Below are 13,610 nucleotides of genomic sequence, written 5' to 3'. Positions count from 1 at the left end.
GAATACTGCGGCCACTGGGGAACACTCAGCTGAGACTGACAGGGGTGTTGTATTTCATCCAGACGGAAGCCCACACCCCTCCCCCACCTTGCAGCCGGGAGGAGTCACTCCATCGTACACTATACAATATAGAGAGCACTGATCCACCTTATAGAATATTATTGATTTTATTAATATACACATGCACATATGTATACATTAATTTTATGCTACACTATTGGAAATAAATCAATGAATGAACATACATACCATTTTTATTGCATATTATTTGAAGCTATACAAAATAAACACAAGGAAAAAAGAAATACATAAATAAAGTTTATTTGTAATTTTTATTTCTATACACTGTGCTTATTTCACCAAATCCTTTACATATTTCCAGCTCTCTGCCGTGTATTCACAGGCTTTGGTTGGGGCAGAGGAGAGAGCAGATACAGACTTCTGTACACCTACAAAGGAGAACACAGAGTTGAAGAGTATAAAGGCTTCTTTATATTCAGCCCAAAACATATTGAGGGTACACTGTCGAAAATTACATATGATTGATCAAATGATATATGGTACAATGTTTAACATTATTCCATAGACACTAGAACGGTCCCTGAAGTACACTGGCCAAATTGGAACAATATATATCAGTTGTCTGTACACACTATACATTATGCACACAATAACATCTGATTACCCATGCAGAAAGGCCAACAAGGGGATGTTACATTCAAACTAAGGGAGCGCGTAAACCAGTGGTTCTCAAACGCTGTCCTCAGGACCCCACACAGTTCATGTTTTCCAGGTCACCTGGCAGGTGCACAGTTGCATTCATTACTGATTTGACACATTTTATAAGATCCAAAGGTGGAGCTAATTATTTCCCATGTGATTCTGTGAGGAAATTTGCAAGTCATGCATTGTGCGGGGTCCAGAGGATCAAGTTTGAGAACCTGTGCACTAGACTGTTTCAATACGGCAAATCATCCCAGTATCGTTCAACTGTGTACACAGCCTAACAGTATTGTGGAAAGAGACAATTCCTTCTGTTTTTATTACTCTGTGACCTCTGCATTATCATATTTTACAGTACCAGCACAAACCAAAATGTGGTACACATTAAATACAAACAGATAAACCTACTAGAAAATAACTTATTAACTAGTTCCAAGCTGAACAATTAAGGCAATGGATAAGCCTCCCCATGATTGTAGCATTGTATTCTGGGTTCCAGAGAGGCTCTATGTATGGTATTCTAAATGGTGAATGCAAAATAGTGCACCAACCCAGTGGCGTAACTATAGAGGGTGCAGGGGATGCAATTGCTATGGGGCCCCAGCAGGCTATCTCTTGCACCCTCAATCTTTTTCCCCCGTTTTTATTTTCTTAAATATTACAGCGCAAGCATTGGCCACACTGCCAAACTTGTACCCAGTTCAGTGGCGCCAGGGAGCAGTGGAGCCCGGACGAGGAAGCAGCTCAGCCTGGAACCGCCCGGGGAGCAGTGGAGCCCATCGCTGCCCAGGCATCAGTGGAACCTGGCGCTGGCCAGGAGAAGTAAAGGATGGTGTCGCCTGGGTAGCAGTGGAGCCCGGCGCTCCCCGGGGAGCAGTAAAGGCAGGCCGCGCACCCGGGGAGCAGTAAAGGCAGGCCGCGCACCCGGGGAGCAGTAAAGGCAGGCCGCGCACCCGGGGAGCAGTAAAGGCAGGCCGCGCACCCGGGGAGCAGTAAAGGCAGGCCGCGCACCCGGGGAGCAGCAGAGCCTAACGGAGGAGAGCAGGGGACTGCGGTGCTGGGAAGCTGTACAGCCCAGCACAGAAGAACAGGGGAGCAGAACAGCCTGGCGTTCAGAGCAGAGGAGCCCAGCACCAGTGAAAGAAGCTGGTGAGTGCATTTGGGGACCTGCCACTGCCAGGGGGAAGCCAGTCAAACCCTTGCCCCCCTCTCCTTTTTCCCATCCAGTCTCCCCTTCTCCCGCCATCCCCTCTCTTAATTTCTCTCTTCCCACCACCTCATCTCTTTCCTCTTTTTTGCTTGCTCATCATTCCCTTTTCTCTTCTCCTTTTTCCCCTCCATGTTCTCTCTCTCTCTCCCCCACCCCCTGCTTTCTTCCCCCTGTATCCCCTTTAGCTCAACCCTCTTTCAATCCCCCTACACCTGTCTCAGATCTCTTTCTCTCTGCAACTTGTCTATTTCTCCTCTATCTCTCTTCTACCCTAACTCTCTCTGACTGGTACTTATGTAGTATCTGGGCGCCCGATTTAGAAATTGGGTCGGATCGGGCACATCGCATCGCATGCGACCAAATCGGATGCGATGCGATGGACCCGATTTTTCCATAGGATTCAATGTTAAAATGGTCTGAGTCCATTTTAACATAGAATTCAATGGGAAAAAGGGGTCCTGTTCCTTGCCCCACTATCCAAGTGGGCATGGAGTTGGATATAAACCTGCGGCGAGCGTAGCGAGCCACCGAGCCCGAAGCATGGCGAGCGTAGCGAGCCCCGCGAGGGGACACAGAATACTTTTTTAAAAATCTGTGTCCCCTTGCGGGACTCGCTTTGCTCACCACGCTTCGGGCTCGGTGGCTCGCTACGCTCGCCACAGGTTTATATCCAACTCCATGCCCACTTGGATAGTGGGGCAAGGAACAGGACCCCTTTTTCCCATTGAATTCTATGTTAAAATGGACTCAGACCATTTTAACATTGAATCCTATGGAAAAATCGGGTCCATCGCATACAATTTGGTCGCATGCGATGCGATTATCGCGTCGCATCGCGTTGATTGTATGCCTTAAGTTAAGGCATACAATCAAAAAATCGGGCGCCCAGATAGTACATAAGTACCCTCTGACTTTCTTTCTCCCCCCCATCTCTAAACTTGCCTCTTTCTCTCTGATACCTTGTCTCTCCACCTTTCTCTCCCTGACACACTCACACTCTTGATCCCCTCTTCCTCTCTCCCTCCTGCTCACACTCCTCCATTTTCCTCTTTCTCCTCTCATTCCCTTTTTCCATGAAACCCTCACCCTCACTACTCTCTTACCCGACACCCTTTACGCTATTACTTCTGCCCCCCCCCCCCCCCCCATGGGGCATTGTAGAGACAATGGGGGGGGGGGGGGGGGGGGCGGGGGGGCTTCTTTCAGAATGTTGCTATGGGGCCCACGATGATGTAGATACAACTGTGCACCAACCTGTACTTGGCATACTATATCAGGACATACTTTCAATACTTTTAAGCGGAATTAAGAGTTGCAGCAAGTTTCTTGTGGACAGATCTTGCAATTGTTCTTTCTGCAAATGTGCCAAACAAACACAAGCATAGTTGATCCAAAAGGTACTTCTCACAGTACTTGCAATTGCAGCTAAATGGGTGTAACTGGGTTCCAATTGGGTGTGTGCATTGATTGTAGGCTTTGCTTCACGGGCATGTAGTGGGCACAAAATCCGCTCTGTTACAGATTACTTCTTGTACCAGGTACAAGGCTTGCACAACTGCATGCTGACAGTGATAATGGCTACCTCAGCATATGGATGGAAGGGTCAGATACATCACTGCAGCTCTGCATGCAGGGAACACACACACAACTACGTCTGTGCTAGCATTGTCTTGAAAATTGTATGCAGCTCTGATTCAGGAGGGTATGGGTCATCGGGTCGACCAACCGAAGGTTGACATGCATTCGGTCGACCACTGAAGGTGAACATGCCTAAGGTCGTCATGGATGGAAGGTCGACACAAGCATTAGGACAACAATGGCTAGGTCAACACTCAAAAAGGTGGACATGGGTTTTTCACTTTTTTTGTCCTTAATGTTGACATGGACACGTATCTGTGCACCGCTGCCCTCTGCATGCTTCCAGTGCGATGCCTCACTACAATCAGCACACTGATCTATTCTCCCTCCACGCCCTAGCGCATGGTAGGACATGCAATACTAATGCTTGTGTCGACCTTCCATCTTTGTTGACCTTGGGCATGTCAAACTATTTCATGTTTCGACCTAAGCCATGTTGACCTTCAGCGGTCTCCCCAAAGCATGTTGACCTAACAACTGTATACCATTCAGAATCCTTGCAAGAATAATACTGACTGAAAATGTTGCCCTGTTAATGTCTTATGAAGAATCCAATGATCAAATAATTAAGAGTCTTTTTTGACAACTTAAAAACCATCCTTAAAAACAATTCTTATTACTTTTATGAACTTAAAGAGAAAAATAAGATAATATATATAATTTATTCTCTTTTTAATTTCACAAAAATAACAAAATTTATTATAAAGCTGGAAGTGGGACATTGAATCGCGCCTGGCGATCTGCGGTCGAAGAAAACGAAAAGGGCCAGGGTTACGGCTGCCGGGCAAAATCGACTGTCGTGACCGGGATTGAATACCCCCTTAATCCTGCAAATTATATCTATGTGAATCCCCATACACACTGGGTGACTTTCATGTGAAAGCTACTCGGTTTTCTCATCTGAGCGGCTTTAAAAGCCGCCCAGTGTGTACGGGCAGCGATGAGCGGTGAACACTGCTATGCACTTCAGCATCATCTGCGGGTATTCCTAGCAGATGAGTGACGGAGAGGACAGGTTTCCATAGCTTCCTGTTATAGAAAGCTCAGTGTGTATGCACTGAGCATTTTTCAGTCCAGCAATTTTCCCAATCATCTTGCACCATACACAGGCTGTGTCCATACAGGGATTAGCCCAACAAAAGCAAAAATTTAATATTTACCCCAATTCCAAGACTCACAGAGGGAAAAGTCAAGTTTTGGAGGAGACGGAAGCTGTAACAGAAAATAAATACATTTAAAAGCGTTTTTTTAATGTTACATGTAGGATATGTGGGGGAAAAGAAAGAACTAAAAGAAAACCTCAAATGATACATCCATACAAAAGGTGTAGTAAGCAGTACATTATTAACCTTATTTATGCAATTATATGTTCCTGTAAAGTCACATTATGTACTATATGCAAATAATTTAAACTGCATGTGAACACAGCAATGTTTAGGGTACAGTTGGTTTTCCTTTTGAATTGTAATCACTTTTGAACAAGACCACCAATACCTTAAAATTTTCTGTTAATTGACAGTGCTTTATCAAATATTTTCACAGTGTAAATAAAGTGCACCATACACCAGAATGAAAATGTACCCAATCGTACAATCACGACGGGTTGTATGATGGATTGCATGCAGATTGTGTGCACACAATCATGCAATGCGCGGTCCCAAGGGTTCAATGATTGGTCCTCTGATTAGATGTGCTGCATGTCTGATTAGTTGTGATTGGGACCAGACCAGTAATTTGACGTGTCCACCACTGCCTTCCCTCGGCCGTGGAGGAGACAGATGTAGAGATCATACTTGACCTCTAGTGTCCGACAGGGAAGACATCGCTTTGCACTCTTAGTCACTTACGGGTAACGCTGCAGCGATGTTCTCCCTGTCAGATGCTAGAGTTAAATATGATCTTTAGCATCTGTCTCCTCTGAGGCTCCGAGAACCCATTTATCACTTGGCAATGAGCATGAACCCCTGGCAGCGACCATTGGCCCCTGGGAAATGAGCACTGACCCCTGGGCAAGGAGCACTGTAGTTCTCATTGTTCATACAATAAATATGTATGTGCAAATTGCTTCGGTACTTATGTATTATCTGGGCTGCCGATTTTTTGATTGTATGCCTTAACTTAAGGCATACAATCAGATGCGATGCGATGACCTGATTTTTCCATAGGATTCAATGTTAAAATGGACTGAGTCCATTTTAACATGGAATTCAATGGGAAAAAGGGGTCCTTTTCATACCCCTACTATCCAAGTGGGCATGGAGTTGGATATAAACCTGTGGCGAGCCCCGCGAGGGGACGGTATTCTGTGTCCCCTCTCGGGGCTCGCTACGTCGCCACGCTTCGGGCTCGGGTTTATATCCAACTCCATGCCCACTTGGATAGTAGGGGTATGAAAAGGACCCCTTTTCCCATTGAATACCATGTTAAAATGGGATCCGATACGATTTCCCGGCGGTCGGGATCCCGGCGGTCGGAATCCCGACCGCCGAAATCCCGACAAGGGGGGGACATGGATCGCCCCCCCCTTGCGGGCTCGCTGCACTCGCCACGCAGCGGGCCCGGTGCCTCGCTACGCTCGGCACGCTATTTTATTCTCCCTCTATGGGTGTCGTGGACACCCACGGAGGGAGAAAGTTTCGGGATTTCGGCGGTCGGGATTCCAGTGTCGGGATTCCGACCGCCGGGACCCCGACCGCCGGCAAATCAACTGCAACCCGTTAAAATGGACTCAGTCCATTTTAACATTGAATCCTATGGAAAAATCGGGTCCATCGCATCACATCGCATGCGATATGGTCGGATGCGATGCGATGGACCCGATTTCAAAATCGGCAGCCCAGTTAGTACATAAGTACCATTGCTTCTTGGTGACAAGTGTATTCTATGCTAGTGTGAAAAAGCTCTATAGCCTAGCTGTCACTCTGTAATTTATAATTGTGTTTCATAAGCTCCTCCTTGCATATGGATTGTCTCTTGTTATTTCCAGTGTAGAATAAACATTCATTTTGTACAGTCTACTGTTTCGGCTAAGATCTTTTCACATGGCGCCGCATCCTGCATCCCATATTATAGACTTCTAAATATGTCCTGCCCTCCACTGCGCTGACAGATGCTTACAGTGGCTGTCAGCTCTTCCAGGTGCTCCCCAGTGTCGGCCTTCCCTGTGAAATCCTATGGAGTCAGTGCGGAAGAGCAGCCAGCAGCCACCTTACTGACATTCTGGGAGGAGGGAGAACCCGGGAGCTATGTGGTGCGGATGTCCAGCCAACCCAGACATAGGGCAGTGAGGACGCCGCACCGTTCCTGCCACCTATCCCGGCCAGACAGGTTTTGGAGGAGATGGATGTGAGGAGCCCAGTGGGGAGTGCATAGACAGGAGTCTGGAGAGGGAGTAGAGGAAAGTAGCCTGCTGTCAATAGCAGAGCAATGGTACCGCAGACCCTGCGGTTGCTTGGGGGAGCCAGTGCTGGCAGGTCCCAGACATGCGGCTCCCCCCATCAGCTCACTCTACCTGGCAGAGGTGTTAACAAATTGGACAGTTAACGTACTCCTGTAGGTCAGCCATAAGAGGTGACATCCCCAAACATTGCAAACTGGCCATGCATACCCGTGGTGGTGCTTCTCCTGGGAACATACAGGGGATTGTGGCTAATGCTGAGGTCTCTCCACCGCTGGAGCTGCACTGTGGTGTGTACAGCAGGGTGATACTTCTGTACGTGGCTGGGGATGTTTTTCCATTCAATCTGTGAGGTCTCAGTTTTGTTACAAGTGATGAGCATCTCCTCCTGCCCCTTCCCCACCAAGATCACCTTACAGATACCCTTACCCCTTCCTGTGACCTTAATTCCTCTGCCTAACTGAATAAGGAAGGCTATCACTCCATTTTGCAATACCATACCCAGTGGACAGTGCTCGATTGGAGGCAATTTCCTACTCCAACAGGACAATGACCAAAGCACACCTCCAAACTATGCAAAAAACTATTTAGGAAAGAAGCAGGCAGCTGTTATTCTCTCTGTAATGGAGTGGCCAGCGCAGTCACCAGATCTCAACCCCATCAAGCTGTTGTGGCAGCACCTCTAAAACCTTGTGTTATAAGATACAACCTATTAACACAACAGAGAGTGATATCCCAGGTGAGAAAGAGTAAATGCATAGGTTTTGAAAAGGTGCAGGGTGATAGAATAAAAAATAAAATGTGTATTAAAAAATGTACACTGAACAGGTATGGATCATTGGATAGACAGACATTAGGTCTACAAGCATTCAGTCAACTGCTGTTCGTCGGCATGACTGAAGGTCAGCATGGGTTAGGTCAACATGGGGAAGGTCAACAGTCAAGGTGAGGTTGCACTTTTTTTTTTCCTGAATGTTGACACAGTCGACATGGACACTAAAAAAGTGCACTGCATTCGCCATGCTTCAGGCACGGTGCCTCGCTATGCTTGGCACACCATTTTATTCTCCCACCACGGCCTAACGGATGATAAATAATGAAATACTGCCTGTCGGCACATGTTGGCTTAAAAAAAAAAAGTGAAAAACCCCATGTCAACCTTTTTGACTGTGCACCTAATGTTTGTGTCGACCTAGTGACTGTATTCACAGTGAACTGGAATGCTACTCTATTAGTTTTAAGTGGAAATCTATAAATATGTTCTTTCTTATTTGAAACAATACTCATTTCCTTCAGCAGAGACCATTAAACTACCAGTATTACATTATATAATTAAAATGGTTTTGAAGGATTAAAACTGTAAAAAAAAAAAAAAAAAAAAAAATCATTCAGTGGAGTAAATGGGCATTTTACATAGAAGGGGTTGACAATAAACTGTGTAGTTAACCTAAATAATTGGGTAGCACAGTGGTCCCTCCTGACCAATATGAAGAATCATTAGGGGACTTTTTTACAATTTATCTCGGCAACCTTTGGAGCAAGCTATGTGCATTGCCATTTAAACCTGAAATTTGCATCACTGAATGTCAACAATTTACTTTCAATCTTAATTAAACATATATTGTAGTGAATTCACAGTGGTTAATTGATCCCCCGGGGCTATCCCATTAGCCCCGAAAGCCAACACTATCATGGATTTATTCACATGTCTAGATGCAGGCGAAAAAAAAAATCCCTGATAAATGACCCATTTTCACAATTACGGTAACTTTTTTTTTTCAAGGCAAAATAAAAACTGCAGCTGAATTGCTTGTGAAAAATATTGGGCAAAGAAAAATATCATAAAGCATGTTTTTTTTCCTACCTGAAAATGTTTCAGGAATACTTAAATTCCTCAATTATTACGGTTACACTGTGAGACCTTGGAGAAGAATAGGGAGCACAGATTTTTAAGAGACTATAGTTCCAGAACTAGAATAATTGCTAACATACTGAACTATTGTCAAATTAAGTAATATGCTGAATTTGATTCATAGACGTCCATAGAATTACTGGAGCAGATATTTTAAAACTGACAATAAGTATATTGTATTATTTTAAGCGCTGAACTGTGACGATACCTGCAAGCCAAAGTAGTCTGACCATTCGCGAAGTGCAGGCGGCACGGCTGCTGTAGTCTTCTTCAGGGCTTCTTCTCCCTCAGCGCCACTTCCCAGCAGGCCATAGTCATAAGCCACATACACTGCTCCTCCTGCCACCACTGCCTTTGTAGTAAATCTGTCAGAAATAAGTTACAGGCATCAGACTGATACTGAAGATATATACAGCCCTTTTTTATTGTAGGATATTCAGTGTGTCTCAGATGCTGTGCAAATGGAAATGAGAGAAGCTAGGTACACACTAAGCAATAGTGTGACAAAGTAATATGATTATGATGCAAAACATAATGCAACACTGAACTCACAAAACAATTTACTATGCAAAGATGCAATGAATCATTACATGTAAAATAGTGTCATCTGTGAAAGAATCCAATTGGATGAGTAGCACATCTAATAGGAGTCAATGAATGACAGCTGAGAACATAGGATCAGGGTACACACTATACAATGTGTATGATATAACGTTTCATTTTAGGATACATTTGATTAAATACTGTAGTTTTGGGAACGTCGTTACATTTCCAGGGTCATATTTGGTAATGATATTAAGTGCCCAAAGCTAAAGGGTCATAAAACCAATGACCCCTTAATCAGTCCTGGATAATGCAACAACGTGTGATAAGCCATGCAACACTGTATTCTTTTTTGTGAGGAGAATGATAATAAATACTAGGGAACTCACTTCAGCAAACGCAGCACAGCAGGCGCCATGTTTCCTTACAACAAGGGCACCGACTAGAGATGTGTCGTTCGCGAACGATCCGGTTCTTTTGAACGGATCCATCAAAAGAACGAGCGAGCCGCCGATCCCAAAATGGTGATCCGGATCGGTTTCGCTTAGCATTACATACAATACAATGCACATTGCATTGCTTGAGCTCAGCACTGCCCCCTTTGGCAGCTGAGATATTTTCTTCTAATTGGCTGCTTGTGCTGCTGCTGCTGCTGCTGTGTCACGTGCAGATCTAGATTCTTCTGAATCTGGAAGCCCTGAGGGAGGTCTGGTGACTACACATCTACAGCAGACTAAGCAGAGCAGAGGCATTGGCACTGGCAGGCATTTCAAGATTGCTTCACCTGAGTTCACCAGTAGTATCACAGAAAGGTGTGTAGTAGAAGTATGAACACACAGACACACAGACATAAATTAGGCAGTGCACATGTGTTTTTTTTTTTTTACTAGATCTCTGTTTGCTGGGCTGTGTAGTACATTTAACTTTAATTTGGAGGGGGAGGGGGCCTTCTTTTAACTTTCATTTGGGGGGGGGGGAGGGGGGGCTCGGCAATGAGCAAATTTAGTCTCCCTTGGCAACGAGCAAATTAATACCCCTTTTACACCGCTGCAAAACCCCGGGTCTTCAGCGGGTCAGACCCCTGTCAGCGGCAGTGTAAATGGGACACGCCGTGTCCCTTTACACGGGACTTCTACCCAGGTCCTGGGAACTGGATTGTTCGTCAGACAAGCGTTGGTCAGACAGTCACTAGGTCGACATGCAGAAAGGTCGACATGGGAAAAGGTTGACATGGGAAAAGGTAGACATGGACGTTAGGATGACATGAGGAAGGTCATAAGGTCGACATGGGGTTTTCGCTGTTTTTTGACCCGAATGTCAACACAGTTGACATGGACACAGTTGGAAGTGAGAATCGGACCCTCGCATCGCTCGCAATGCTTTGGGCACAGTGTCTCACTTCGCTCGCCACACTATTATAATCTCACTCCATGCCCTAGTGGAAGGTAGGGCATGAAATACCGCCTGTCGGCACATGTCGGCTCAAAAAACAGTGAAAATCCCCATGTCGACCTTATGACCTGTCGACCTTCCTCATGTTGACCTATAACCATGTCGATCTTGTTCCACGTCGACCTTTCAGCATGTCGATCTAGTGTTGTTGACCTAATGTCGACCTAGATCAGTCGACCAAACGACTATCTATGTTAAGTGCACCACCTAGGTCAGGGTTAGAGAACCTTTGGCCCCAGCTGTTGTTGGACTACACATCCCAGCATTCCCTGCAACAGTGTTATCATGGCCAAATAGCAAATTGTAGCAGGGCATGCTGGGATGTGTAGTCCAACAACAGCTGGAGGGCCAAAGGTTCCCCATCTCTGACCTACGACTTTGCTCTGTTTCTGGACTTCCCTCTTAACGAATGATTGCTATTACCTGTTCTAAACAGGTAAATGGATAAGAAAGGTGTTTCCACACAGGTAATAACAATCAAACATTAAGAGGGAAGTCCAGAAACAGAGCATTGTGTCCCTCCTGGAAAGGGTCATGTTGGGAGCTATGGTACACTAACTCAAACCATAAATAACTGTCTTTTTTACACAAACTGAGCCGCAGAGCCGCCCAAAGGATCTAGATCTTTTCACTGACCGACCCAGGTCGACCCGGGTCCGCGAAAAGATCCGTTTTGCCCATCTCTAGCACCGACACTGACACCCGGCTGTATGTATGCGTATGTGCAGGGAGAACGCACCTACTTCCGCCCGAGTATGAGAGGAGGGCGCCGCGGGGCAGCTCGGGCCTTGTAGTTTCTCTTCCCGTGTACGTGGTCGCTATGACGACGACACATGCACAGCATCGGCTCAGGATGACATTTTGGTGTTCCATTTTGACATATTACGTTCATATCATGGAATCTATGAATATCATGGAACGTCTTCTGTATTCTTTGTGAACGGAGTATACTACAAGAAAGACCCCTTAAAGAAAATACATATTGGGAAATACTCAGTTTAGCTATGTACATACTGGAGGGTGTGGAGAAATGGAGTAAACCTACCATATTATATTTAAATAAAAAGCCTTAATCCAGAGTGAAAGGTCTACGATCCAAGGTTAAATTGTTTTGGTAAAATAATATAATGTCTAATTCAGCATGGATAGATGACCAGTGAATTCGCAATCCTTTCCATTATCAAACGACTGTGCGCGCAGTAGGGTCAAGGTGCCATACAAGCATAGGTGCCGATTTATGTTTTTGCTGGTGGGTGCTCAAGCCAAAAATATAGGGGAGTGGCTTCATGGGGAAGGGGTGTGGCCACAAAATAATACCAATTTATATTACGCAGCACAGTTGTCTCCAATATTAAAATTACAGCAGCAGAGTCCCCCTTTTTACACATTACGGCCAAACACATAAATTCCCCCACAGTACCAAGTACATAAATGTAGGCGGAGGTGGAGTGCGGTTAGACATGAGCAGGTGGGCCGCTGTTGAGCCACTCAGTCAATGTGCACTGATGTCAGATGCTGGCACCGCACAGCACGTACAGGCTGTCCCACCCCATGTCCGCGTATTACTCAGTAGACGGAATACACTCTTCCCTCTGTCCCGGCATACTGTTTCCCAAGTGGCGGGTCCGGCGATGTGGGTGCTGCAGCTGCAAATTAGCAAGTTAATACGGCGGCCCAGCAGTAGGACTCGTGCCCGTGGGTGCTCATCAATTTCTGTGGGTGCTCGGGCCCTTGAGCACCCACAGAATCGGCACCTATGCATACAAGATACAATTTTTGGTACTTATGTAGTATCTGGGAGTCCGATTTTGTGATTGTATGCCTTACCTTAAGGCATACAATCAGATGCGATTCGATGCGATTTTGCATAGGATTCAATGTTAAGAAGGTCCTGTTCATTTCCCCACTATCCAAGTGGGCATAGAGTTGATTTTATATAGCGTGGCGAGCGCAGCGCATATTTCTTAAAAAGTATTCTGTGTCCCCTCGCAGGGCTCGCTACGCTCGCCACGCTTCGGGCTTGCCACAGGTTAATATCCAACTCCATGCCCACTTGGATAGTGGGAAAAGGAAAAGGACCCATTTTTCCCATTGAATTCTATGTTAAAATGGACTCAGACCATTTTAACATTGAATCCTATGGAAAAATCTTGACCATCGCATCGCATACGATTTGGTCGCATGCGATGCGATGCGATCCGATCCGATTTCTAAATCGGACGCCCAGATACTACATAAGTACCCAATTTTTGTATACAATTTGCACTATATTGCATTGCATAGGTTTTGTAATGCAATGAGATGAGATCTAGTACAATAAGTAATTGCAGCACATACTTTTTGAGCTGTGCAATGAGATGTGAGACAGGAGCGCACATCTCATCGCACCGCAATTGTACAGTGTATGGACACCTTTACAAGACTGGAGTCTGGAGGGGTGGCGCTCCTGGACAATACAATGTCTGGGAATAGGCAGCTAGCCCTGCCGGACTCCCATCCTAATAACTGGACTGTCCCATGTAATCCTGGATGGGTGGTGCTAGGGTTGCCACCTCAAGCATCTTTGATTCCTGGAGATCCCCCCCCCCCAACTTCTCGCTCCCGGGAAAGTGGATGTGGCTTAGACAGAAAATGGGCGTGGCCCCGGTTATACCTAAAATAAGCTTTCTGTCTATTACATTTACATACCGTACACACATATATATATGTGTATATATATATATATATATATATAT

The 13,610-nt window shown here is 45.6% G+C and overlaps 2 protein-coding genes across 2 annotated transcripts in view; one reads left to right on the top strand and one right to left on the bottom strand.

Annotated features, from left to right (window-relative positions):
* Positions 1–305: 305 nt before the first annotated feature.
* Positions 306–11,660, bottom strand: MICOS13 (mitochondrial contact site and cristae organizing system subunit 13). The gene is made up of 5 exons (XM_083181516.1): positions 11,570–11,660; positions 9,813–9,866; positions 9,089–9,245; positions 4,732–4,783; positions 306–449 (listed from the first exon to the last, which is right to left on the bottom strand). Exons 2-5 carry the CDS (start codon positions 9,839–9,841, stop codon positions 352–354), a joined length of 336 nt encoding a protein of 111 aa, XP_083037642.1. The 5' UTR covers positions 9,842–9,866; positions 11,570–11,660; the 3' UTR covers positions 306–351.
* The window catches only part of LOC146073909 (hydroxysteroid 11-beta-dehydrogenase 1-like protein), a 77,260-nt gene continuing 73,515 nt past the window's right edge, over positions 9,866–13,610 (top strand). Inside the window, exon 1 of the mRNA XM_083181492.1 lies at positions 9,866–10,235. The gene's annotated coding sequence lies outside the window, so the exon portion shown is untranslated. The remainder of the gene's footprint in view (positions 10,236–13,610) is intronic.

The sequence above is a fragment of the Crinia signifera genome, chromosome 1 (genome assembly GCF_055691185.1).
Source record: "Crinia signifera chromosome 1, ASM5569118v1, whole genome shotgun sequence".
Taxonomy (NCBI): Eukaryota; Metazoa; Chordata; class Amphibia; order Anura; family Myobatrachidae; genus Crinia; species Crinia signifera.
The sequence above is the reverse complement of the archived record's forward strand: the minus strand, read 5'-3'. Positions and strand labels throughout refer to the sequence as shown.